Source organism: Pituophis catenifer, unplaced genomic scaffold, assembly GCF_029215685.1.
Source record: "Pituophis catenifer annectens isolate HBS135680 unplaced genomic scaffold, rPitCat1.0.hap2 SCAF_1, whole genome shotgun sequence".
NCBI lineage: Eukaryota > Metazoa > Chordata > Lepidosauria > Squamata > Colubridae > Pituophis > Pituophis catenifer.
In genome coordinates, this window is record NW_027256881.1 from 278,323,516 (window position 1) to 278,350,061 (window position 26,546).

General features: G+C 39.9%; 2 protein-coding genes across 2 annotated transcripts; one reads left to right on the forward strand and one right to left on the reverse strand.

Moving 5' to 3' along the window:
* Positions 1-861: 861 nt before the first annotated feature.
* VTI1B (vesicle transport through interaction with t-SNAREs 1B) lies at positions 862-14,132 on the forward strand. The gene is made up of 6 exons (XM_070937916.1): positions 862-1,064; positions 2,925-2,983; positions 3,666-3,857; positions 6,978-7,151; positions 9,814-9,875; positions 12,711-14,132. Exons 1-6 carry the CDS (start codon positions 947-949, stop codon positions 12,805-12,807), a joined length of 702 nt encoding a protein of 233 aa, XP_070794017.1. The 5' UTR covers positions 862-946; the 3' UTR covers positions 12,808-14,132.
* Positions 13,234-23,631, reverse strand: ARG2 (arginase 2). Its single transcript, XM_070937904.1, has 8 exons — positions 23,463-23,631; positions 22,861-22,933; positions 18,099-18,276; positions 16,934-17,093; positions 14,645-14,739; positions 14,426-14,530; positions 14,138-14,274; positions 13,234-13,439 (listed from the first exon to the last, which is right to left on the reverse strand). The coding sequence occupies exons 1-8, from the start codon at positions 23,577-23,579 to the stop codon at positions 13,234-13,236; spliced, it is 1,071 nt and encodes a 356-aa protein (XP_070794005.1). The 5' UTR covers positions 23,580-23,631.
* Positions 23,632-26,546: the final 2,915 nt, after the last annotated feature.

Below are 26,546 nucleotides of genomic sequence, written 5' to 3' on the forward strand. Positions count from 1 at the left end.
AAGTTGTAAAACAGGGCAAAACTCACAACATATGTTTCATTTAGCAACACAAAGTTGGGGCTCAATTGTGGTCGTAACTCGAAGACTACCTGTAGTTTCAGTTAAATGAGCATTGATTTATTGTGTCATTCCAGCTGACCTCTCTGACCCATGACTAACCGTTAAAGAAGGTCGGACGAGGATAGAATAGATGCAAACCACTTCCATATTATTTGCAAAATTTTGCCTCCTATTGATCAGAGGAGATTCGGGCAATAAATCAGAACCAGAATAGAGCTGGAAGGGATCTTGGAGATCTTCTAGTCCAGCCCCGTACTCAAGCAGGAGATCCTATACCATTTCAGACAAGTGAGTATCCAGTCTCTTCTTAAAAACCTCCAGTGATGAAACACCCACAACTTCTGAAGGCAAGCTGTTCCACTGGTTAATTATCCTCACTGTAAGGAAGTTTCTTCCTTAATTGCAGGTTGCTTCTCTCCTTGATTAATTTCCATCCATTGTTTCTTGTCCTGCCCTCTGGTGCTTTGGAAAATAAACTGAGACACCCCCACCTCCACCCTCTCTTCTTTGTCGCAGCCTAACTTTGTCTCCTTACAGTTAGGTTCGTTCTGACACTAATATGGAAGTGGTTTGCATCCGTTCTCCTATTCAGCTGCTACCCTTGTGGGAATAACAAACCCAAATATTTTCTCCCCCTCCCACCGTCTGAGAGAGGTGACTGTTTCTCCGCCGCAACGATGGCGGCGCTGTTGCGATTGACGGCGCTATTTCCAGGCACTGCTTTAGTCACCCTGGCGGGGCGCTCTGCAAGGGATAAAAGGACGAGGATGCGGCCTAAGCTCCGCCCCCTTATCCCGGAAGTGTCGGTGGAGGATGGTTTCCAGCCGGTAGTTAGCCCAGTGCGGCGTCGGACCGGGAGGGAAAAAAAAAAAAAGACTTTCGCGGGATGGCGGACCGCGGCATCGGCTCCTCGGAGCATCTGGAGCGGCTGCACGAGATTTTTCGCGGCCTCCATGGGGAGTTGCAAAGCGCCCCGGAGAGGCTGCGCGGGAACCTGGCGGTTGGTACGTGAGAAAGCGGCGCTCCAGTCCTGCGGGGGGGGAGGGGGGCGGCGGGGGGGGAGCCTCTTCCCGGGTTTGCCTTCGGGCCTTTGCGTGCCATGCCGTGGATGTTCCCAAGCAAGGGAGGAGGTCGCTGCCGGAGTGTGAGGAGGAGGAGCTCGAGGGTTACCGGGTGCCGGTAAAACGGAAACAAATCGGTGGCACCCTCCAGATACCAAAGCGGGAGGCTGAGTAGTCGGGGAGGGGTCTATGACAGGGGTGGGCAACTGTGGCCCTTTAACAACCTGTGGACTTCAACTCCCAGAATTCCTGAGACAGCCAAGCTGGCTCAGGAATTCTGGGAGTTGAAGTCCACAGGTCATAAAGGGGCCATATTTGCCCACCCCTGTCATAGACCTCTCCCCGACTACTCAGCCTCCCGCTTTGGTATCTGGAGGGTGCCACCGATTTGTTTCCGTTTTACCGGCACCCGGTAACCCTCGAGCTCCTCCTCCTCACACTCCGGCAGCGACCTCCTGGTCTATGACAACTCGCCACAGGACAAGAGTTACACTAATATCAAAGAAATGGTGGAACAGAATCATTAAAGGGAAGCATTAAAGGGAAGCATTAAAGGGAAGCAAAGAGGAGGGACAGAATGAAATGTGAAGGGCAAAAATTAAAATACTGTTTTATTTATTTTAAATAATTACATAGTTGTTAAATTGTCTCATGTTGAGTTGTCTCGCGGTGGGTTGGCCGTGGCGAGTTGTCCTCCGCCAAGGTGCCCGTAGGGAGTTGGCTGTCCCTTTCCCTCAGGAAGGATGAAAGAGCTTTGCATTTTGCACTATATAGAGAGTTTATTCCAGTTAAAAGAAAAACTCTCGTATTCAGGTCTTGGCTTCTTTCCTCTTCTTCGACACCCCATCTCCCCCGCAGCTGCTTTCTGACTTGTTTACTTGCTGACTTGTTTACCTGGAACAAATTGCATTGTGCAGTGTTGGATTACAATCTGTACATCTCTTGAAATTGTGTGTGTGAGAAAGAGAGAGAGGAGGAGAGCTGGTTGTCAATGCTTAATGAAGACAAAATAGACAATGTAGAGTTAAACAAGAGATGCAGGTAGGCCTCGACTTACAATAGTTTGTTTAGTGACCGTTCAAAGTTACAACGGCACTAAAAAAAGTGACTTACGGCCGTTTTTCACACTGACGACCGTTGCACCATCCCCATGGTCACGTGATCAAAATTCTGATATCTTGACTACCAGTTCATATTATTTATGCCGGTTGCAGTGTCCCGGGGTCATGTGATCATCTTTTGCGACCTTCTGACAAAGTCAGTGGGGAAGCCAGATTCACTTAACAGCTGTGTTACTAATTTAACAACTGCAGTGATTCACTTAGCAAACATGGCAAGAAAAGTCATAAACTGGGACAAAACTCACTTAAATTTCTCACTTAGCAACAAAATTCTGAGCTCAATTGTGGTCCTAAGTCGAGGACTACCTGTATTCTTGTAAATTCACACAATGTAAGACTTGAAATCCACCCTTGTGCAATACATAAATCTACAAGCTGAGTATCCTAGATACATGTCCATCCACTCTCAGCTTAAACACCTCTAGTGAAGGAAAATCCTGCACCTCAGGTAGTCTGTTCCATCATTGATCCAGTAAAAAGTGAGCAACTCCAGATATACATATGACAATCTACCTCTAATTATTGAAAGTGACAGCACAGTTGCCACCTTTCAGAGATGGAAAACTCCTCAAATATTAATATAAAACCTTGAGCAAGCACAACAAAGGTATAAATAATATACTTCATGTATGAATTATTTTTGTACTAATATTTTGTCCTTTGGTGACAATTTATCTTGTAGAAGAGAAAAAAAAGTTAATGCGAGAGTTTGATGAAAAACTAAAAGAGGCAAATGAAACGGTAAGAATATTAACAATTTTTAAAAAAGCTTTAGAACCCTAGTGTATATGAAACTAATCCAGAGTGATTTAAACACGGTGGACCTTAATAAAGTGCTTAATATTGATTGAAGTCAGTGTTTCTCAGCCTTGGCAATTTGGTGTTGCCAAGGTGTATGGACTTCAACTCCCAAAATTTCCCAACTAGCATGGGGACTTCAACTTGGGTTGCCGAGACTGAAAAACACTAGATTGAAATAATTTATTTTAAAAACATTTCTTTTTCTTTTTTTCTTTTTACCATTTAATGATTTGTCCAGACAAGCCAAAGCTTGCAATACCCATTTGAACAAATTAATCTGCTTTCTGTTAAAAATATGTTTTAAACTCATGCTAGATATGTTTTCTGAATTAGGCTTAAAGATAATGATTTATCTTTAAAACACTACAAAGATAATTGCATTACACAATACGATTGTATTGTTTACAATGAAGATTGCTATGGAGCAATGTGAAATATCATTCTTTTGAGTCTGGTCTTTGTTTTTGTTATCAGAGTGGTAACAAAACTGAGTAGTTTTTTTTTATTTAGGTCTGTGATGTAATCTTTCTGGTAAATTAATCATTTTCAGTCTTGATTTCATGTTTCAAATACAAATGTAACAAGGATTTTGATACATGTTTACTTTTAAAACTTGTTTTAGTTAAGGGAAATGGAAGAAGAACTGAAATATGCCCCAGTGTCCTTCCGTAATCAAATGATGATTAAAATTAGAACTTACAAAGGAGACCTTAGCACATTTCATAGGAAAATGAAAAGTACGGATTTGGGAGTAGCTCCGAGTGCACGTGGGAATTCAAAGTTTGGTATCTTCTCTACGGAAAATGAGCAGAGAGTAAGTAATAAGTATACAATTATTTTAAAGGTTGTTCTGATGTCAACATGCTTCAGGTTCTTATTCAGGAAGGGGTGCATAGGAAAGATCTAGATGATCATTAGCAGCACTGAATAGAGAAATACTTGATAAGCATTGCAGTGTTTATCTTATTTATATTCTGATGCCTGAGCTCATGGTGAAGACTTAAGAAGAGCTATAGAGAAGAGACAAATTGACTTAGGGAACAATTAGAAAATACAAAAGTATTAAAACACAAAAGTTTATCTGCCCTTAATGGCTCAGTGGATTGTAAGCAAGCTTAGATTCTTCTTGAAAAAATGAGGAGATAACAAGAAAAGAGAATAGAGGGAGTGAGGGCTTAGTTGAATAGTAAATGCAGTAGTAAAAATCCCTCAATAAAATGAGGACCCCGATTGTTAGGGACAATATGCTGACTCTGTAAACCACTTAGAGAGGTCTGTAAAACACTGCGAAGCGGTATATAAGTCTAAGTCCTATTGCTATTCCTGGATTTCAGGGATTTTCGCTGCTCTCCAAATTCTGCAAAAAGTAAAGGTCTTTTTGAGCATTCATTGGAGAATTTAGCAAATTAAGAGAAAACAGAACCAAGTTCTCATTTCCAAATGAGAGCTCATTGATAATGCAGGTAGTCCTCGACTTAAAACCATTTGTTTAGTGACCATTTGAAGTTACAGTGGCACTGAAAAAGTGGCTCACATTCATTTTTCACACTTAGGACCATAGCAGCATCCTTATGGCTACATGATCAAAATTCAGACTCTTGGCAACTGGCATGTATTTATGATAGTTACTTAAGTCTTGTAATACATAAAAAGTAGCAGACTATAAATAATATAAACATTGCAATGCTTATTAAGCTATTTCTCTCTTCAGTGCTGCTAGTGATTGTCTAGATCAGGGGTGTCAAACTCGATTTCATTGAGGGCCACATAAGGCTTGTATTTGATCTTGGTGGACTGGGGTGGGTGTGGCCGGGGTGGGCATCATGTCCATCAGCTCGACGTCACTCATGTCGGTGCCTGTGGTGGCCCCGGCACTCTGCCAGAGAAAATAGGCTCCCGAGCTCCATTTTCGGCTGCAACGGCCTCCTGCAACCCTCTGCCAGCGAAAACAGAGCTTGGCCGGGCTGCACACAGCCCTCCCGAGCTCAGTTTTTGCTGGCAGTGGCATTGTAGGATGGTCCTTCGCTGTTTCCAGGCCGGATCCACAGGCCAGATCTAAGCACCCCGCGGGCTGGATCCCAGGCCTTGAGTTTGACACCCCTGGTCTAGTTGCATCTTTCGTATGCTGATTATCATTGAGCCAAACTGGGATGTATTTTAATTTCTGATTGATTGATTGATTGATTTGATTTGTGTCAAAAGAAGGAGTTTGATGCTCCTTCCTTTTATTTTCCCCATAATAACAAACCTGTAAGGTGCACTGAGGGATGTGGTGGCTCAGTGGAGGAACGCGATGGCTCAGTGGCTAAGATGCTGAGCTTGTCGACCAGAAGGTCGGCAGTTCAGCAGTTCAAATCCCTAGCATAAAGGAGCCAGCTCCCGTTACTTGTCCCAGCTTCTGCCAATCTAGCAGTTTGAAAGCATGTAAAAAATGCAAGTAGAAAACTAGGGACCACTTTGGTGAGAAGGTAACAGTGCTCCATGCGCCTTCGATGTTTAGTCATGCTGGCCACATGAGCACGGAGACATCTTCGGACAGCGCTGGTTCTTCAGCTTAGAAATGGAGATGAGCACCACCCCTAGAGCCGAAAATGACTAGCATGCATGTGTGGAGGAAACTTTACCTTTACCTTAAAGTGTACTGAGTGGAGAGAAAGTGACTGTTCCAAAGGCACAAACTGGAGGACCAGCATTTTCCCTGTTTCTGATCCAGTACCTTAATTATTATACCAAGCAGTCTTGGTTCTTTAAAAAACTTTAATTTAGGTATTTTTTCAAAAATTACAGCATCCACTGAAATAATTACATAAACGTTTTCTTTTTTCCTTTCAAGGGAAGTGAGTAGTAAGCAGAGCACACTAGGTTTTGTCATGTCTAACGATCTAGCCACACATCTTGAAGATTACTAAGTCAAATATGTAACATACTGACAATAATTTCATTTTTAATACGCTCTGTGCCATTTGAATTTTACTGCAAGCAGTTTATATAATTCTTCACTATTCAAATTGCTAGGTATGATGTCATTGAAACTGTATAGTGTTTAGGTCCAGCACACTATTAATATCTGTCTGCATCAGTGTAGTCCTTTGTCCCCTAAGACATGGGTCCCCAACCCAGGTCTGTAGACAGGCACCGTTCTGTGGCATGCCAAACTGGGCCACATAAACAAGCGAAGCCCCATCCATGGGATGCAGGCAGCACACAAAACCACACTCCCTTTGGTCCGCAGAAAAATCTCTGCATGGAACCAGTCCTTGGTGCCCAAAAGGTTGGGGGGCACTCGGGTGAAATGCTACCAGTTCGGGCGAACCAGTAGCGGCAGCGGCGCATGGTTCAGTGAACTGGTAGCGGCAGCAGCACGAAGCTCTGCCCACCACCCGGATGTCGTTACTTCCTGGTTTTAACTAGGAAGTAACCTGTTTTTGACCCTCTGCGCATGTGCAGAAGACTTTGTGCATTCGCAGAGGGTCCAAAATCATACATAGAGTGCAGACTTCTGAACCAGTAAGGAAGGTAAGTAGACTTCATCCCTGGGGGCACTGCCCTAAGAAAATAGCTGAATGATCTATATTGAAAGAGGGGGAAATTGTAAATACAAATGTTGATAGCATTTGCTTGAATCAATGGGGGGAGGGGAGGAATAACCTGTATGTATAGTTTCTGCTGTACTATAAGGAACATTTTTTGATTGCAGAATCAAACTAAAAACCTAGGTGTCATCAGAGATAGTTTGGACAGGGAGATGGGGTCATCTCGGTGTCTTTGCCAACATTTTCTCAAAAGAATAGGCTGTTTCTCTCCTCAATAGGAAACTTCTCTTATTCTCCTTTTACATTGCTAGTATGACTTAAATCTCCACTCTCAGGGAAGAAGATACTGAAAGGTAAAATATCCCTTCTGCCTTTTTAAATAGGTCTTAATTGTCTCTTAGACTCAGATGCAGTCTCAGAGGGTGTTACTGCTTCAGGGAACGGAAAGCTTGAACCGAGCCACTCAGAGCTTGGATCGGACACACCAAATTGCCGCAGAAACTGATCAAATTGGTAGTGACATCATTGAAGAACTGGGTGGGCAACGTGAGCAGCTGGAACGCACCAAAGGCAGAGTAAGTTTTCAAAATGCCACTGGAATAGAACAGTCTGTTTTTCTTCTGTCAACAGATTTCTCTGTCAGTTTCTCTGACCTTTCAAAAAAAAAAATATTTCCACTTTCCCAGCAATTCTCTCTTCCCATATCACTTTTCTGTGGGACTTTGCTCTTTCATGATGGAGATAATGCTAAGGGGGAAACTGCAATGAAATAGCAATCTTTAGCTTATACAGCTATTTAATGTAATAATATATTTTAAAAAGAATACTTTTTTTTGTTTCTAAAGATTTTCTAAAGTTTTTCTAAAGAATCAAATACTATTTTCTTGAGATTGATTTTCCTTAGATACATGTTTTAATTTATTTTAAAGATAACAGTTCTCTTTTAATATACTGCTGAAATCTCAGAAACTAGATAGATAAATACATAATCAATGTCCAGTAATGAAACTTATTCATGGTCTCTTCTCCAACACAGAAGATGGAATCTTAACCAGCCCCAAAATGCTGCTGCTTGTTTACCTGATATCTTTGCGATTCACTATCAATATTTTTCTCCCTCAGGAAAAGACCAAGATTTTACTTTGGATAGTGTATTATTTGGCCTTGTTATCAGAAACATAATTCAGTCTATTAGTATAAAAGAAAAAATACAGAAATACATAGGTTTTGCATTGCAGCAAAAATATATGCTAGGTTCCTTTTGAATAGAATTGAAATCTGGGTAGAGGAAAACAATATCCTCACAGAAGAACAAGCAGGTTTTAGACAAAGCTGATCCACTATTGATAACTGCTTTGTCTTGAGCCATCTAATTGCCAAATATGCCTATAAGAGGAGACCCCTGTTTCCTGTTTTTATAGACCTTACAGCAGCATTTGATATGGTAAACAAGAGAAGTACTATGGAGTAAACTGACATCTCTTAAAATAGAACCTAGACTGCTGGCTTTGATTAAAGCCCTTTACACAAGTACCTGTTTGAAGGTGCGGTATGGGGTTAATGGGTCTCTGATTAACAGGATTCACACAAATAAAGGAGTAAGGCAAGGGTGTATCCTGGCCCCATTATTATTCAGTTTATATATCAATGACTTGCCAGGATTAATGAAGGATCCCATGGTACACCTGCTGATGATCCTAAATACTTACTGTAACAGCTTGCTTTATGCTGATGATATGATTTTATTATCATATTCACTAGTAGGAATACGTAGGCTATTAAAAAGATTCAGCTCTTATTGCCAGGATAACTCTCTAATCTAAATCAAAAATATTGATTTGATTTAAATCTAAATCAAAAATAATGGTGTTTGGAAATCAGCATCAGAGACATAGGTGGCAATTAGACGGTGAACCAATTGAACAGCTTAACACCTTTGTATATTTAGGCGTAACCTTTTCCAAGACTGGATCTTGGGCTTGCGATCATCAATGGAGTACACTCAGAGCAAACACCTATTTGAATTTACTGCTTAAACTAAAGAACCATAGTTACCCAGGGTCCCTAGCCCTATTAATTAAAGTATACAAAGCTAAGGTTACCCCTATGCTCTTGTATGGAGCAGAGGTTTGGGGTCTATATTCAACCACAGTCCCAGAACAAAGTCCCAGCATTTGAGACGTATTTTGGGTGTAGATCCAAGAACATCTGCTGCAGCAGTTAGAGCTGAACTGGGATTCATACAATTCATGCACAAAATTAGAGCATATAACTACTGGTGCAACTGCCAAAACATCTTAGGGAGATATTTACGTGAGTGAGATTCGAGCAGCTTGACACAATGGTCAGATATGGGAGATTCCATTCTATAACCTACAATGTGTGTCTCTGCATTTGCGGAGCGGAGAGGTAGAAGACCTGGTTAACGTCCTATTTGACTGTTGCTTGTATAAGGGGGTGAGAGACAGGTACCTTGGTCCATATACCAAACAAATGACCCATTGGGATCCTCGTATCAAAACAACTTACTTTATGTGCGGCCAGAACCTGAAAATAACATTTAACACAGCACAGTACTTAAACAAAATGGTTTGGTTGAAATCTGCATACGTGGGACTGATTGGGGTAGATTGTAAGGGTGACATCGAAATATAATTTTGTCATTTCATATATTTCATATATATTTCATATATTTATATTTTAAATTATGTTGTATCTTATCCTATCCTATTGTATTTTACCCTACTCTTATTTTAAATTGTTTGTATAAGATTTTATTGGTGATATATGTTTGCATCTTGTGCTTTGATATGGCCTATAGGCTAATCAAAGCTATCATTTTAAACTGCATTTTATTCCAATTTCATTTTAAATCATATTTTATTCCAATTTCATTTTAAATTGTATTTTATCCAATTCCATTTTAAATTGTCTATCAGATTTTAGTAATAATTTGTGTCTGGAATTCTGCACTTTCATATGGCTCAAGGACTAATCAATAAAGTAAACTAACTAATTATTATTACAGAATGTTATGGACAGGAGTTGAGCTGACTGGATATGTTCCAATCGTTATATTATTTAAAGCAGAGGCCAAATATCCTCCTCTAAGTTTGGCTTGATCTCCTAATTTCAACATTGTGCTTCACATATGATGCTTTCCAACTGTCAAAAGCAGCACCGTAATCCCTTGCCAAGCAGGTGGGAGTTCATAGTGGGTTTTTTTCTTCTTTACAGTTAGTAAACACAAATGAAAATTTAAGCAGAAGTCGGAAGATCCTACGTTCCATGTCAAGAAGGTTGGTGAAATGATGCTTTAAAATGTGCTCTGAATCTTGAATCAGAATGTTTTGTATGTTTGGGATTTTTGTGAAGCTTATTCCTTCGGTATAGGCTCATCCTACCTTCGATGTCCCTATCGAAGAATGGCTTTTATTTTCATATATTGTATTTTTCGGAGTATAAGACGCTCCGGAGTATAAGATGCACCTACCTTTTTTGGGGAGGAAAACAAGAAAAAAAAATCTGCCTCTGCCTCTGTCTCCCAGCAATTTGCCTTGTTGCAGCAAGCAGCCCGTTTCAGCTTCAGCACAGCCTGATTAGCATAAGGGGGAAAAAAAACCTGCCTCCCAGCAGTTTGCCTCCTTGCAGCAAGCAGCAGAGGCGTGCACAGCAATAGGCAGCCTGAAACAGCTGAGGGTCGGGAGGCTGATCCAACCGACAATCAACTGCTTATGCTAATCAGGCTGTGCTGAAGCTGAAACAGGCTGCTTGCTGCAAGGAGGTAAATTGCTGGGAGGCAGAGGCCAAAGGGTGGGAGCCAGTGGGTGGGCAGGGCTACATTTGGTGTATAAGATGCACCCAAATTTTCACCCCCTTTTGTGGGGGGAGAAAGTGCATCTTATACTCTGAAAAATACGGTAAATGTGGGAAAGATGGCAGTTCAGGGGTCAAGTTCAGCAATTTGTAGTGGGAGTGAGCAATCAAGTTAGGGCCATATATAATTTGTATGACTGGTGCACCTTTAGGCATTTGTGCATTAAATGTAAAGTCCAACATTTGTGGGAGTATTTGTGAGTTGGATGCTGAACAAATCCAAACCGAGCTTTGCTGGGGCTACCCCATCTGGGTGCAAACCACTGGGCAATCAGTAGAAAGCAGCAAAAATGTACCTCTTTTCTTCCATCTAGGAGTCACCTGGGTTTTTGCAGTCCAGATCTTGTAATTTAGTTTTTGCTAGAGAGAGAGAAGGGACACTTTTTTTGCCAGTTCCTCCTTTCGTATGCAGCACTGTGGCCTGCCCCATACTATATAGAAAGTGATTGCCAGACAACTAAAGGAACATGATAGATAAAAATCCTACCATGAACTCAAATGTTTCTCTAGCTATAATATTCTTTAAGTGGATACTGTAGGTTGATTTCCCTCCCAACCTCCCCTTGGAACAAGAATAAGATAAAAAAAAAATAGGATATGCCCTAAATTTAAGATGCCTCTCACCTGTCAGAATGGAAGAATCAACAGAAAATAAGCTATATAAATACAGGTAGTCCTTAGCTTACATTCATTTAGTGAACCTTTGAAGTTAGAACAGTATTGAAAAAAGTGACTTATGACTGTTTTCCATACTTTGGACCATTACAGCACCACCACCACCCCCGTTCACATGATCAAAATTCAGGTATTTTGCAACTGACCCATATTTATATGGGTACCTACGAGACCGTCTTTTGCCACCAATAGCCTCCCACCGACCAGTTCGTTCTCACAGGGAGGGACTACTCAGGGTTCCGTCAGTCAAATTATGTCGACTGGCGACTCCCAGGGGGAGGGCCTTCTCTGTGGGGGCTCCAACCCTTTGGAATGAACTGCCCCCGGAGATACGGAATATCCCTGATCTCCGTGCTTTCCGCCGTGCCCTCAAGACCCTGATGTTCCAACAGGCGGGGCTAAACATACGAACATGTGAATGATTTTTTAAATGTTATCTAATTCTGGGTTTTATTTGATTAACCAAACTAAGTAATAATTTTAATTAGCAATTTTATGATGTTTGTGTGTCTATATTTTTCTTGACTGTACACCGCCTTGAGTCCTACGGGAGAAAGGCGGTATAGAAATATAATAAATAAATAAATAAATAATAAATTTATGAAGGTTGCATTGTCCTGGGATTACGTGATCACCTTTTGTAACCTGACAAGCAAAGTCAGTGGGGAAATCAGATTCACTTAACAACCATGTTAATAACACGAGTGATTCACTTAACAACTCTGGCAAGACAGGTCATAAAACGGGGCAAAACTCACTTAACAAGCGTCTCACTTAGCAACAGAAATTTGGGGCTCAATTGTGGTCATAAGTCGGGGATTACCTGTACTATATAAAATGCTGTGTAATGTCTTAATTTCTACATCTTGTCAGGACACATAAGGCTGGATTGTTCTTTAAAGCACTCCAATAGGCATGGTTACAAATATTGGCCGCTTTCTGAAACTAAGGCTCCATAGAAAGAAGTCTGAGCAGTCGGACCCCAAAGGACCCTTCATATCCACATGCACCACCACAGCAGCAGTTTTTAGCATGCTAGCAGAAAAAAACCCAGGGGCAATAAGGTTTATTATTTATTGAAAGAACTTGCTATACAAAAGGGAACTACTAAAAACAATATTCACGCCATTAATTATCATCAGGTTTTCTGCTCTTCGTGCTCTCCCATTTGCCAAAACCTGGAATTATTTCAGCTTTATCTCTTCAATTAGAAGTGAAGTATATTTCTGCCTCTATTCTTTTATACTTTCTCATACCCTACAGTGAGGGTCTATAACTTCTAGCAAGACTATTTTGATGTTTTATAAAGAATCTCAGGAACCATGATGTTTTAAACAGAAATGGTTAATACTCTACTTCTCCATCATTAATTTTCTCCACAATGGCTGTAACCCTTTACCTATTTATCTAGGATTTTCCTTAAAATTCGCAGTACATAAAGGGATCTGCTTTTGAGTAAACATGCAAAGGGTTTGCTTTATCTAAAATGAAATTGAATGGTTTCTATGGTCACCGTAACTCCATAAATGGTAATGACTTGCAGTTTAAAAAAACCAACAAAGTTTGTGTCTCTTTCTTTCTAGACTTATGACAAATAAATTGTTACTCTCTGTCATCATCATCCTGGAGGTAATCATCCTGGGAGGTCTCGTCTACTACAAGTTCTTCACTAAGCCTTGAAGAGATGCAGCTTTTCTTCTTTGCTGTCTTCGATCCACTATATGGACATTCCTTGGCAATAGCTGTTTGACTACAGATTGAAAAGATGGATTGTATTTTACTACGTTTAAAATATAGTGCTGCTGGCTTGTTGTCAGTCTTGACATGTCCTTCTGAGAATGGTGCAGTGCTACTGGGAGGAGATGTGGCTGGAGAAAAAACAAACCTTGAACTACATCTGCAATATAATATGATAGTCATTTATACTGAAGATATTGATTAATTTGTGGCACAGTTCGACTTCCCAACTGAAAAAAAAAATCTCCAAAGCTGAGTGAAGACTTCAGAATGTAGTACACTTGATTTTTGTTCTGTCCACTTGTTTAGTAGATCAGCATAACTATACATAATGCCCTTTGTGTGGCATCTGCTGCCACTTAGGAGATCCTAAAGCCGGACTTGCTCTTCATTTTCTGATTCATCCGGCGAACTAGGTGTTGGTAGGTTCTCAAAAACAATGTGTGCTCCTTCTCTCGTCTGCCCAAAGCTTGTAGCGATCACATCTACTGCCAAACCAGCTGTTGCGTTCACTTCTTCCTGTGAAGCTCCAAGGAATGGATTTACTTCTACAAGGTCCATAGCTGAAAGCAGGCCTGAGAAAGTGAAGGCAGTGAGTTATTTTGTAGCAAGAGACAGAAATTTGCAGTATTTTCAAAAAAAAACAAAACAAAAAAAAACAACAACAGCCAAATAACAGATCTGTCTCATTACGTGTTGCATCATATTTCAATCCTACTTTTATCCAGAGCAATAGTAATTTCCAATAGTTTTATTTCATTTTTCTATATTTTGTTGTTGCCAAGAGCAGATGAATGGTTAAATATTTAAAATATGATCTATGCCTTCAAAACTCCCTGATAATTTTAAACTGAGTCAAGGAGGAGGTTGGAAAAGTGTAATATAAATACACAGATAACAAAACGGAGTAATGATAACAACTGGGGGATGAACTGGGAACATTGACTTCTCTAAATTACGTTTCCATATATCTTATGCTAAAATTTGGCAGCATAGCCTGTATTTTTTTTTTTTTAATCAACTAGGAAAACTAAATTAGGTGCCATCTGAAAGCTTGAAAAACACTGCTATTGTCGTCTTCAGTCCAGGGTGCCTCATGAATCTTGAAAGAGAGAAAATAAAAGAATCCAAGCTTCTATTTTGTTAACATTTTGATTTAAACATTTCTGAATATTTTTGTAGTATAGATATCCTGCAAGCATATAATTACAATTTTTGTGATTCTTGTTACCTTAATCCACATTTTTAAAAAAGATTCTTAAGTGGTTTTTACCTGTGTTGTGTATTTCCTCAGAAATGTACATGCCTTCACGATATGTTAATCCACCTAAGACAGTTGTCCCCGTTGCTGGAGCCAGTGATGGGTCAAAGGCATCAATGTCAAAGCTCAGATGGATTGGTCTTGGCCCTCTGACAAAAGAGAATACTTTTGTTTACTAAATACAGTTCAGCTGCAATAGGTCTCTTATCCTAGTAATCGGTAGGTTATGGCTAATGGTTGCTAATGATCAGGTTTCTGGCTTATTTAATTGCCTAACAAATATTCTTCAAAACATGTTACCTTCCCAAAAGATGGTCAAACGTTTTTTCCATCACTTTCTGGATTCCAAGATCATCAATATGTCTCATTGAAAAATACTGAATGCCATAATTCTTCAGAATATAACTGTTTTGAGAAAATAGATTAAAGTTAAATACCCTTGCAGTCACTCTAGAATATAGCAATAATTGGGAGGAAAGGAATAATAGCATTCATTTAAACTAGCTATCATGTACTTACTGTTCAGCAGGATCAACATCTCTCAGACCAATATATACAATATCTGATCGTGAAAGACAGGGCTTCAGCCAGGAAAATCCAGGAAGCACTGGTACCTTCAAAATAACAAAAACATGATCCTAAAAAGACTGGTCTAGGAAATATTATTTGAGTGCCATGATCTTGTCAACTCAACATGATTTTACTGTGTTTCCCCGAAAATAAGACTTTGTCTTATATTTTTTTGAACCCCGAAATAAGTGCTTGGCCTTATTTTTGGGGAAATATTATTATTTTGGGGCACGTGGAGGAAACCAGAAGAAATGGCGGGGACTGGCTGCGCATGCGTTTAAATATTTTCGGGGGGGCTTATTTTCAGGGGAGGCTTATTTTAGCGCATGCGCTCAAAAGCCCAATTGGGCTTATTATCAGGGGATGTCTTATTTTCAGGGGAACAGGGTAGTATAGACTCCCCCCACCCCTCCAATATCCTGTTATAGAAATCTTGTTTTAGTTGATATTGCTGCAGTCATGTAACGTTTTCTTTTCCACAAAAATAACTTGTAATAGATTAAAGATACTAGTATTTTTTCCTCCAGCCCAGGCCAAACGGATATCAACATTCCCAATAAAAGCACTTGATCTTGTTCAGTTTCTTCCATAAAATTTGCTGTAATCCAAAACACAAGCTTTTGAAGACATTCTAATATTGAAATACATACAGGTAGTCCTCGACTTACGACTACAATCGAGCCCCAAATTTCTGTTGCTAAGCGAAACAGTTAAGTGGATTTTGCCCTATTTTATGACCTTTCTTGACAGAGTTATTAAGTGAATTACTGCAGTTATTAAGTAAATAAGTAAACAATGGTTTCCTCATTGGCTTTGCTTGTCAGAAAGTCACAAAAGGTGATCACATGACCCTGAGACACTGCAACCGTCTGAATTGCCAAGCATCTGAATTTTGATCTTGTGACCATAGGGATGCTGCAATGGTCATACGTGTGAAAAATGATTGTAAGTCACTTTTTCCAGTGCCGTTGTAACTTCAAACTAAATGAACTTGTAGGTCAAGGACTACCTGTATTATGAACTTCATTGATGGCCAGAGGGCTCCTCAGGGAGGTGAAAAAAGGAATGTGGGTGTGGAAAGCAGTGTTGCACTGCAAAGCATGCCTCTTTTCTACATGTGTCATTGCACTCCTATACGAAACAATTGGAAATTTCATTGTCTTGATGAAAACATCAGATCCTGCTGTGCCCTTTTATAATGCTTATTCAGATTTCTGAGTGTGCTGTTGGATAAATTTCTTGAATCAGCTGACTAGGGTTAATGAGAATTTAAAAAAAAGATAAGCCCAAGTTACCATACTTTTAGCCCTGCCCTAGGAGCAATTCAGATTTAGCTGATTGTACCACTTTCCAAGAGTTAGATGTAATAAAAGAGTATTTAGCTACGGTGTTATTTTAACTTGCCCAGTTTGGGTAAAAATGAAAACCATGTTGAGCTGCTGAAAGCAGGAAGTAAATCTAGCTAACAAAGTCTTCCCATATCTTGAGTCGACGGTACTTTTCAAGTGGATATGATCAAACAAGTGCTTTTTAAATTACCAGGGGTGTGGGGGGAGGGGCTTGCAAGGTAGAGTTCTACTGAATAGAAAGCACATCCATGGATGATCATTCCTTTGGAAGGAAAATTGCAGAAATACCATCAGGTACAGCTATTCACTTTCAGCTTCAGTTCATCAAATTACAAGACTATTCCTAGCAGGTAGAAAATACAGGTAATCCTCATTTACAACTGCAATTGTGTCTGTTAAGCGAAGTGGTCACTAAGTAAAAACATGACCATGCTTATGATCTTTCTTACTTCAGCTTACCGTTGCTTTACATATACAGTCCTGCAATGGTCATAAATGTGAGGAATGGTTGCAAAATTGCCATCATTATAACTGCAAATGGTTGCTAAATTAGACAGTCACTAAATGAGGATTATGTAAACACATGTGTGTTATTCTGAAAGGATTATACGATAGAATTGCCATATAGTAAACCAATAGCCACCCAATCTCAAATTATGTTGACTAACTCAATGCAGAGGTGCTTGCATCTTTATGAATTATGCGAACAATAATATATCCCAAAGAACACCACTCTTGGATGTTCAGGATATATGTCCCTACAAACTAGTAACTAGGAGACATATGATGTCACCTCTCTGATCTCTAAAATTTACTTCCAACTTAAAAAAAGTACTGATAGCTCAGTAAGTGCTATTCCTTGTTACATCGCTGTGCAATCCCAACTTACCTTATCCTGAAGTTCTCTTAAAAGAAATGAAACCGGCTGTCCATGGAGATTTCTTGATTGGCTTGTGAGTGGAGTATTAATATCAGCATGGGCGTCAACCCAGATCACACAGAGATGTGGGTACTGCCTTGCGTGTCCACTGATGGAGCCAAGTGCTAAACTGTAAGGGAAAACAGTTCAGATTTATATCAGCCTTGTCTAAATTGGGGAAAGTGGAATTAGGATATCTGATAAATGTGGGCTAACAGAATCATTTTGAAAGTCAAATGTATACGACAACTGCGTTTAAATTCATATCAACGCTTATCATGCATATGATCCTGTCCACAATGCCTTGCTATTGAAAGGTTAAAGGGATAAATGTGAAATCAGTATATAACTTTACGCTATCATATTCTCTACATCAGTTTAATCAGCACCATTTAGATAGCCGAGGTAGATAGCAATAGCACTTAGACTTACATACCGCTTCACCGTGCTTTACAGCCCGCTCTAAGCGGTTTACAATGTCAGCATATTGCCCTCAACAATTTGGGTCCTCATTGATGGTAAACTGCTATGTACATGCCTTACAGTCAATAGCCCAAAGTGCCCACAATATGTATCAGATGGAAAATCTGTTTTTTCTAAGTGTCAACCAGATCCTCAGGCTATGCATGATAACCACAGCCATCTTCCACTGCTCTCCAGCAGCTGGAGTTTAGAGGCATTCTGGTAATATAGGCTTCCTCAAATAATGTAGGATTAGATTGAAATAGAAAGGTTATTCTAGACTCACTGAGAATATGGTAATGGAAGCAGATGTGTGTTCCTGTCTAATTGCAAAAGAGGTTGGTTGTTTTTTTTTAAATTCAGGACTGGCTACTTTTTGTTTAGTACAATAATAGTATATCCATTACCTACCTACCATTACTGTAGGTCCTACAGTATAACTTTAAATGGATACAACATAATCTAGTTCCCCAAATCATTCTCAGATCTTGTGTTGCCAGGGCCATCATTTGTGGAATTTCAGTAACTGCTTTCACCAAACTAGGACTCAACACCTCTTTTTATACTGTTCAAGTTACTTTCAAGCAAGCATTTAATGGGTCTAAATATAAAACATGTACGTCGATCGTCTTTATATAAAAGTCATATGGTAGTTTCACTTTTCCTAACTCACCTATGATCACCTCCAATGGTTATGCAGCTATGCCCAGCTGTCACAGCTCCATTCACAGCGTCAGCCAGAAGTTGGCTAGCTAATCCTACAGAGCGTGGGTACTTGACCAGGTTATTGTACAGTTCATCATTGGGCACTGGGGTGAAACTTAAGTCTCCAAAATCATATACCTGACAACCTAGGAACGAGCAGAATGGGAGAAGAAAGCAGAGTTGTATAGATTAACTTCGTTTGGTGACAGAATATGATGTAATTTAGAATTGTTATTGTTTTCTTATGAATAATTCCCAAAGAGTCCTGGTAATGTAAGTGAACCTTACGGCACAGAAGTAGAAACTTTTTTGGGCAAAGAAAGTGCTTGAAATTGTGAAAATATGAGAGCACCCTCACAAAATGGTCGCTCTGATAGGTATTGCCAATCATGGCACTTCATTTGATGCATTACCCCCATCTACTTCTCTTAATATGCTTACTAATACTTGCTGGTTGTAAGCCACCCAGTGTTGTTTTAAGAGGGGTGGCTATACAAATGTTTTAAATTAACAAACTTCAACTTACTTTTTCTCTTTTTATAGGTAGGTGGACACAACCATCACTTAAAACACTGAGCTGCAAACACTCTCTATTTTATTTTCTAAGAACACTTATGTGGAGTTCAGAGGCATTAACACGAATAAACATATCAGAGAGATTGTTTTGCACTGCTTTAACTATTGGGGAGGGGGAGTAAGGATTATTAAGGAATTAAAGTCAGTTGAGACAGGAAAAAGTTTTCCATGGAGACATCAGATTGATGGCTACCTTGTCATCACAGATACTGTGGCAAGGTGTGCATGATTTCAGGCTATTTATTTAAAGTAACAATCTTCTACATTGTGGTGCCCTTCAGATGTGTTGAACCAATTTCTAGACTTCCTAAAGATCCAGCTGCTGAGGAAATCTTGATCCAATACATGCACTTGGGGAAGGTTGCTATACAGATGCTAATTATAGTGTTACATATAGGGGCAATTTAATGATCCAGTATGAAGTGTGCATGGTCTACATCTCTGCATATCTTTATACTCTTGCCTACCATTCTCACTTCCACTGCATGTGTTGCCTCTTCTTTAGGTTTGTTAGCTCTCTCTTTGTGATCTTATCAGTTCCATCAAACCATTATTTCTTTAGCCTTCTCTTCCTCTCAACCACTATTCTTTCACATAGTTCAAGAGCAAGTCAACCTCTATTCATTTCTTCCCTATCAATACACCATATCTTTCATACTAGTCACTCATTGTATTCACTCTACATTTATTCAACACCCATTGCTTCTCAACAATTTTTTTCTTGTTCCACCAATGCACCTGAAGTATCCTATTTCTAAGGTAATGTTTCTTCTGGCATACCAATGCTTGTATAATGAAGTGGCCAAAAGTACATTCTTCTACGCAGTTTTCCCTTCTTTCAACAAACATTATTTTTTCACCACTGAACATGTGTTACCTTCTACTTTCCTACCAGCATTTGTACCATCATTACTTTTTTTATTCTCCCATCTGTATTAAATATACTATCAAGTTACACATTTTTTTACAATTTGTGTATTGCTCTATATTTCCTGTCAAGCCCAACTACTTTGATACAAAGTATTGATTCTCAGATTCAGTTTCCTTGTTGCATCATATAGCATCTTTAACATTTGCTGAAAATCATTTTGATATTCTCAACCAAAATAATCTGCACATACTCCACATTCAAATTCTCAAGTGACATACCTATACATTCACTACAAGCATTCTATCTGTTTATCCATAAACACTTCTACCAATGAAGTCATTCCAAACCCTTTTTCTTTGTCCAGTGCCAACTCACTCACTAAGCATTTCTTTCATCTTCATGCATTTTATTTCTATGAATAGATGTACATACAGCATTCAGCAGCCAGTTTCAAATTTATATTGTATCATATTTTTCAAAGTATAAAAATACTTTCAAAAAAGAGGGTGAAAATCTGGGTGTGTCTTATACTCCGAATATAGCCCCACCCAGCCTCGCAAATGGAGATTTCAGAGACTGAAAGAAGCCTCTGAAAGGCTTTTATCTAAAATAATATGGCAAGCAACAAAAGAAGAATCAATAAAGGTTCTAACCAAACTATGTTAACAAATCTGGAGAATGACACAATAACCAACAGATCAGAAGAGGTTAATCTACATACCAATACCAAAGAAAGGAGACTGAACAGAGTACAAATAGTCCTTCAGAATAAAAGCCTCTGAAAGAATCTTCAGGAAAAAAAGCCTTTCTTTCTGAAGCTCTGTTTCGGAGGTTTTCAGAGGCAGAAAAAAAGTTTTTTTCTGAAACAGTGTTTCAGAAGTTTCAGAGGCAGAAAATAAAACAAGGCACAGAGCTCACAACCAACGAACCTGTTGCTAAAATTCACCTCTGGAAACAGCTGTTTGGGGGTATTCCGGGAGGCCGATCCATCCACCAAACAGCTTTTTTCTTATTTTCCTCCCCAAAAACTAAGGTGCGTCTTATACTCCGAAAAATATGGTATATTCAAGTTTGTTTGCTTTATTATGTTTTCCTTAAATCTACAAAGCACAATAAATTTTATTTTTCACATCCATTCGTTTCTTAATGGTTTGCTATAAAGCAAATGCTGGGATTACATTGTATTTCTCACACTGTCATCTCTTAGAGACTTTCAAGGTTCAAACACCTTCCCAGGGACTCTTAAAAAGAAAATTCTGTAGTTTTTGCATTCACTCTTGGTAACTTTTCCTTTTTACAGAGGAACAATAATAGGATTTTTTCCACTATCAGTCATAGCAGTAGCTTTCTCACATAGACAAATCACACAGCACCTCCACAAGAAAACCACATCTTTAAATTTTCTCAGTTATTTTGTTTAAATCTTCAGCCTTACTACTTTTCAAGATTGTAAGAACACTTAATTATTCCTTTTCATCATTTTTCCTTAGACATGAAGGTTTGTATATGAACTTGTAGTCAAAATGTGTCCAAAATTATCAGGACACTATAAGCAGGGAATGTTGCAAATGGCAAGTAGCATTAAGACTGATAATATAGTCCTTAGCTTAGCTTACTAAAAAGTTTTGTTTCATTTTCCAACTAAATATTATGTATTTCTCCCTTCCATATAGTTTATATGTTTTTCCTACAAATACTTCTTAGATTACTTCCTTATTTTTTTTACTCAATAGTTATGACTCAGTTTTCAACGTCAAGGTTTCGTCAAACTTTACAGTAAAAGTCATTTTTACAATTTTAACATCAGATAAAGTTTACTCATCTTTCCTACTTTTGAAGGGTTTCCTATTTCACTACTAACAATTTTTTATCCTCTGGCACTTAACAACCCCTCTAATAAAAGAAATTAGGAGTTGAAATGTTTGATTAAACTTCTTAGTTAATAATGGACATATATTGTAGTCATCTTCACAAAATGATATTCACTTTTTACACTGAAGTATCATTAAACTGTGAATTTCAGTTTTCCTTCAGAAATCTCTGGAATGTTGTAACTACTAATCATTTTTACTGACTGCCACAAAACTAAGCTCTGGATGATTGAGTACATATCAGCTTGTGCAAATATGTGACTCATGCTTTAATTCAAGATAAGTTGGATTTTAAAAAAAACTTCTACTGTGTTAGTTAAGTTAGTTATCTTTGTGGTAATCCGATGGTTTCAAAAAGAGGCAAGTACTAAGTTCATATTTAACTCTGAGATTAGGAAGACTTAGTTTGATGGGGTTTTAAGAAGACTGAATAACACAGTATGTTTTGGAATTATTGAAGTCTAATTCAAATTATGCAATCACTTATTGAAATCTGTTTCAAACTATTCACTTTTGCTTGATGATCTTCTTGTCTATGCCTTGAAAATGATTAGGATCTCATAAATTAATCTCCACAATGATGTCTCTCAAATGTGTTGGACTACGGCTTTCCATGATTTCCTACCTCCACCTCAATGAGCCAGGGAATTCATAAGCATAACCTCAGCATGGGCCCGGGGTACTTGCGGGACCACCTCCTACTGGCCTCCCACCACCCAGTGCACTCACATAGTATTCCCCTCCTCTGGGTGCCATCAGCCAGACTAGGTCGGCTGGTGGCACCCAGGATGAGAGCATTCTCTGTGGTCGCACCGACCCTCTGGAATGAGTTACCCACTGGGCTCCAGATGGCCCCCGACCTCCGCACTTTCCGTGGCGACCTGAAGACATGGCTTTTTCAGCAAATTCCCTGATCTGCCGGGAGTTTTAATTACTTGGGGATTTTAAATTGGATTATTTTAATATCATTTTATTGTCGTGTTGTTTTATCTTGTGAGCCGCCCCGAGTCCTACGGGAGAAGGGCGGCATATAAACACGATAAGATAGATAGATAGATAGATAGATAGATAGATGATAGATAGATAGATAGATAGATAGATAGATAGATAGATAGATAGATAAATAAATAAATAAGAGAGTGGGCTGCAGATTGAGTGTAATATACTATAATCATTCAAAAACGTTTCTCCTTTCCTTAAACTGGATGGTGGCTGGGCAACATTAGAACAATGGCCACTTGCAACTATCTGGAAGGCCCCAGGTTGAGCAATAACCTTAATGTTTCAGACGGTAGACTCATGGTGAATCATATATGAACGACTGGGTGGGGGAGAGTTAGGCAGGAACCAGAAACAGAGAACTCAGATCCTTTCCCAGGTAGGGAGGCTCCCATCCCGCCCTTCCCATTTACCCATGCTGGAGAGCTTTCCGACCAGTCCTGCATTCCGCACCGCTTCAGGACCGTGATCCACTCCTCTTTTTTTCTGCAAGACAAAAAAAAAAAAAAAAAAGGATCCGCGCCGTGATTCCAAGCTACACCCGTGGGAAGTGACATCAATGACCCCGCACGGCCGCTTGGAAATTTCCAGTTCCCAGGGAGCATCCTCTGCCGCCGCCGCCGCCGCCGCCTCTCTTCCCCGCCAACCAGCTGAATTCTCTAGAAAGCTCCACCTCAACCTTTCCTGCCTGGCTTCCGACACCCACCGCTTCGCCACACGACCGCCTGCAGCAGCCTTGTAGCAGCTTGAGGGCGCATCGTCGCGGATCGACAGGATCGGACGCGAACGATAAATAGATCATTCATCTTCCGAGCATCCTTTTTCCCTCAGCCCAGCACGCGGCATCCAGCTCCCCTTCTTTTTGTTAGGCTGGCTGGGGAAAGGGCCAAAGGACGCCTCTCCCTCTCTCTCCCCCCCCCACCCCCCACCCCCACACCTCTGCAGTCTCCCTCTCGCATTCCCGGACGGACAAATCGGTGCTCCGGACTATCCCCCGCCCGCGACGCCCACCTACCTGGCCCCGGGAGAAGGGGGCGCCAATGATGGCCACCGAATGGGAGAGCTTCCGAGGGACCCGCAGAGGGGAGCCCGCTTGCTGAAGGAGCCGAGAGAAACTGCTACGGACAGCCATCGCGGCGAAAAAGATCTGGGAAGGAGAGCTTGCGCGCGAGAACCCGCTTTTGTTAACCGCGCCGGCGTCGGCGCCCGCCTGAGAGGGAAGCTTTATAACCAGCAGATTTGTCGAGCCCCTGCGCCTTTTAGCCCCGCCCCTTGGCCCTCGGCCCACTTACGCGCCAATCGGCGTTGAGCTCGCCGGGGGCGTGCCTCCGAGCCCCTCGGAAGACGCGAGCGAACGTGACCGAAGCTGTTTGGCGACCTCCGGGCTTCTGCATTCCTTCCTGACCTCCCTCTGGCTTTCACAGGTCGTTCCGGAATATTGCCCCCACCACCACCACCACACCTCTCCAAAAGACATTTCTACCTGGGTGGTTTCTTTCTTTCTTTCTTTCTTTCTTTCTTTCTTTCTTTCTTTCTTTCTTTCTTTCTTTCTTTCTTTCTTTCTTTCTTTCTTTCTTTTTGAATCAAATCATTTAAAGGTGAGGAGTAGCCGAGCTAACCTGTTTCTCGGTTGAAAATCTACCCGGCGATTTTATTTTATTTTATTTTGATTTGATTTATATGCCGCCCTTCTCCGGAGACTCAGGGCGGCTTACAATGCGTTAAGCAATAGCCTTCATACTTTTGTATATTTTATACAAAGTCAGTTTATTGCCCCCACAATCTGGGTCCTCATTTTACCTACCTTAGAAAGGATGGAAGGTTGAGTCAACCTTGAGCCTGGTGAGATTTGAACTTGCAGTAATTGCAGGCAGCTGATGTTAATAACAGCATTGTTAATAACTGCTTTAGTCTGCTGCGCCACCAGGCTTTCAGGCTTTCGCTCCCCTTCCTACTTAGACTTAGAACTTAGAATAACTTTATGGTCACTTTGAATGTATACTAATCGTCAAACATTAAAATGGATTTTCATTGCATACGGCTCTCAAAGGATCATCACCTCCAATAAATGCTACATAAACATGACAAAATAAATAAATAAAATAAATACAAAATTATACATATACCCACATATATTATATGACACAGAGAAACAACACAGTCTAAAACCTCCTTAAATCCCGCCCCCACAACACCCCTAAAACCAGGTTAGATATCTGTTTTTTTTTAAAAAAAGAAAGTTGGACTCACAGATCAATGTAGTACACACATACTGGACTAGGAGGGATGAGGGGACAATTCCCCTTGAATTCAGAGCAATTTATTTTAGTGACTCTCTTGGAAGAGTGACTCTCTTGGTTGGTTGGTTGTAATTATTCAGGATAATATATGCCAAATTCTCCGCTCAGACAAATGAGTGTGTGTACAGATGAGACTCATGCAAACATAATTTCATCATTTCCAGTTCTTCTTTTCATCTACGAGGTGTAAGATTGCAGTGTTGGGAAACAATGTCACACTGACTGGGGTTATTACAGCTTCTATAGGAAATAATAAAAGCTTATCCTAAGGGCGACCCCTCTTACTCAGGGCTTGGCCTTGCCCAACCTGTTGGAAGATTTTGTGCAAAAACCTCCTCAAGTATTCCCTTCACATGATTTCCACCTGTTCCCTTTGCCACATTTGCAGCCCAAGACATCTAAGAGTGGATTGTTGGACATAAACCATTTCCACAGAAGTCAGCTGTCAGCTGGTTACATCTCACAGGTATTTCCTGTGTCTACTGCCATTTCTGGAAATAACTGAGAGCTGACCAAAGTCGATCTATCTGTTTTAATCTTTTGCAATCTAAAAGCATTGCCAACTTTCCAGAAAGATGCTTCACAGTTGTTTTTCTAAAAAAAGTAAGGATGAAGTTACTGATGTAGATCAAGTTATGAGGTGATGGTGAATATCTAGCTCCATTTTGGTAGGCACAGGCTGAATAAAATCTGGTCTTGCCAATTCTCTAGCAGTCTAAAATTCAGGATTCTTTGAGTCATGGGATACAGCCTGGAACTGCTAGCTTCCAGCATTCCAATAGTTCTCAAAGAGTTGTTAGTAGAATTAACAGCATCAAGTTATAAAAGTCTGTTTAAAATCTCATTGTGCTTATTGGATCTTACTCATAACTAGACACATGTGTACAAAACAACAGACTTCCTTCCTTCCTTCCACAGTGTTTAACATGGGATTAGTCCATGAGGTAGTCTGGCTATTTTATTGTGAACCAGAAATGCAATTAATTATCTCTATAAAATATCATTAGGGATTGAGTTCAGCAGTTAAATCAACCTCTTCCAATCAGAACATTACTCAAATGAAGACTTTCAAAATTTCCAGCTAGCCCAAAGCCTTGTTGAATAAAATCTGGCACGGGAAAGGTAGGATTAGGCTGCATGAAACTATCTTGTCTGAGCCACAACAGAACAAGTACCGAGGAGTTTCCACAACAGATTCTGAAGAGATTCTACACTTCATGGAAAGTTACTGTCCAGATCATGGAAAAACACAGGACTGTTTTGCAATCATATTTGCTAATGCACAGTTCCAAATGATTTCGTTCCCACATCAGTAAAAAAATTTTTAAAAAGATTATACTGTTTTATTGTTTTCAATTGTACCTGCTTTAGAGATTATTAGCATTTGGTGCCATTCTGCTTTAAACAAAATTAAAACAAGCATAAAAGAAATGAAATAAATGTGTGATATGTGACACATTTATTAAAATACACTGCAACTGTACAATTAATCCAGTAAGCATTGTAATTATGAATAAAATGTATTGAGGAAACTGCCATGTGAGTAAAATATCAGTTATTGTAAGCAAATCCTTTTTTAAGGAAGTATTCTATGAGATGAAACTCTACATGTAAAATTGTGTCACAATCCGGCCCCCAGGAATCACATGATGCTGTGTCCCCCACTTCTTTTAAATAAATAATACCATTCTTGGCATCAAGAGGAGGTTTTTTTTTTATTTCTGTAATTTTTCCTCATTGTTTTCCAAATTCAAAAACATCATTGGCTCTGCAACCCAACAAGACAGACACAGACTTCA

Bases quoted from the DNA above. Each gene is read 5' to 3' on its own strand.
- VTI1B (XM_070937916.1), top strand. From the start codon at position 947: ATGGCGGACCGCGGCATCGGCTCCTCGGAGCATCTGGAGCGGCTGCAC. The intron at 1,065-2,924 runs GTACGTGAGAAA...TTTATCTTGTAG, and splicing joins GCGCGGGAACCTGGCGGTTG to AAGAGAAAAAAAAGTTAATG. The intron at 3,858-6,977 runs GTAAGTAATAAG...ATTGTCTCTTAG, and splicing joins CTACGGAAAATGAGCAGAGA to ACTCAGATGCAGTCTCAGAG.
- ARG2 (XM_070937904.1), bottom strand. From the start codon at position 23,579: ATGGCTGTCCGTAGCAGTTTCTCTCGGCTCCTTCAGCAAGCGGGCTCC. The intron at 14,531-14,644 runs GTAAGTACATGA...TTCTCAAAACAG, and splicing joins GATGTTGATCCTGCTGAACA to TTATATTCTGAAGAATTATG. The intron at 14,275-14,425 runs GTAACATGTTTT...CTCTTTTGTCAG, and splicing joins TTTGACCATCTTTTGGGAAG to AGGGCCAAGACCAATCCATC.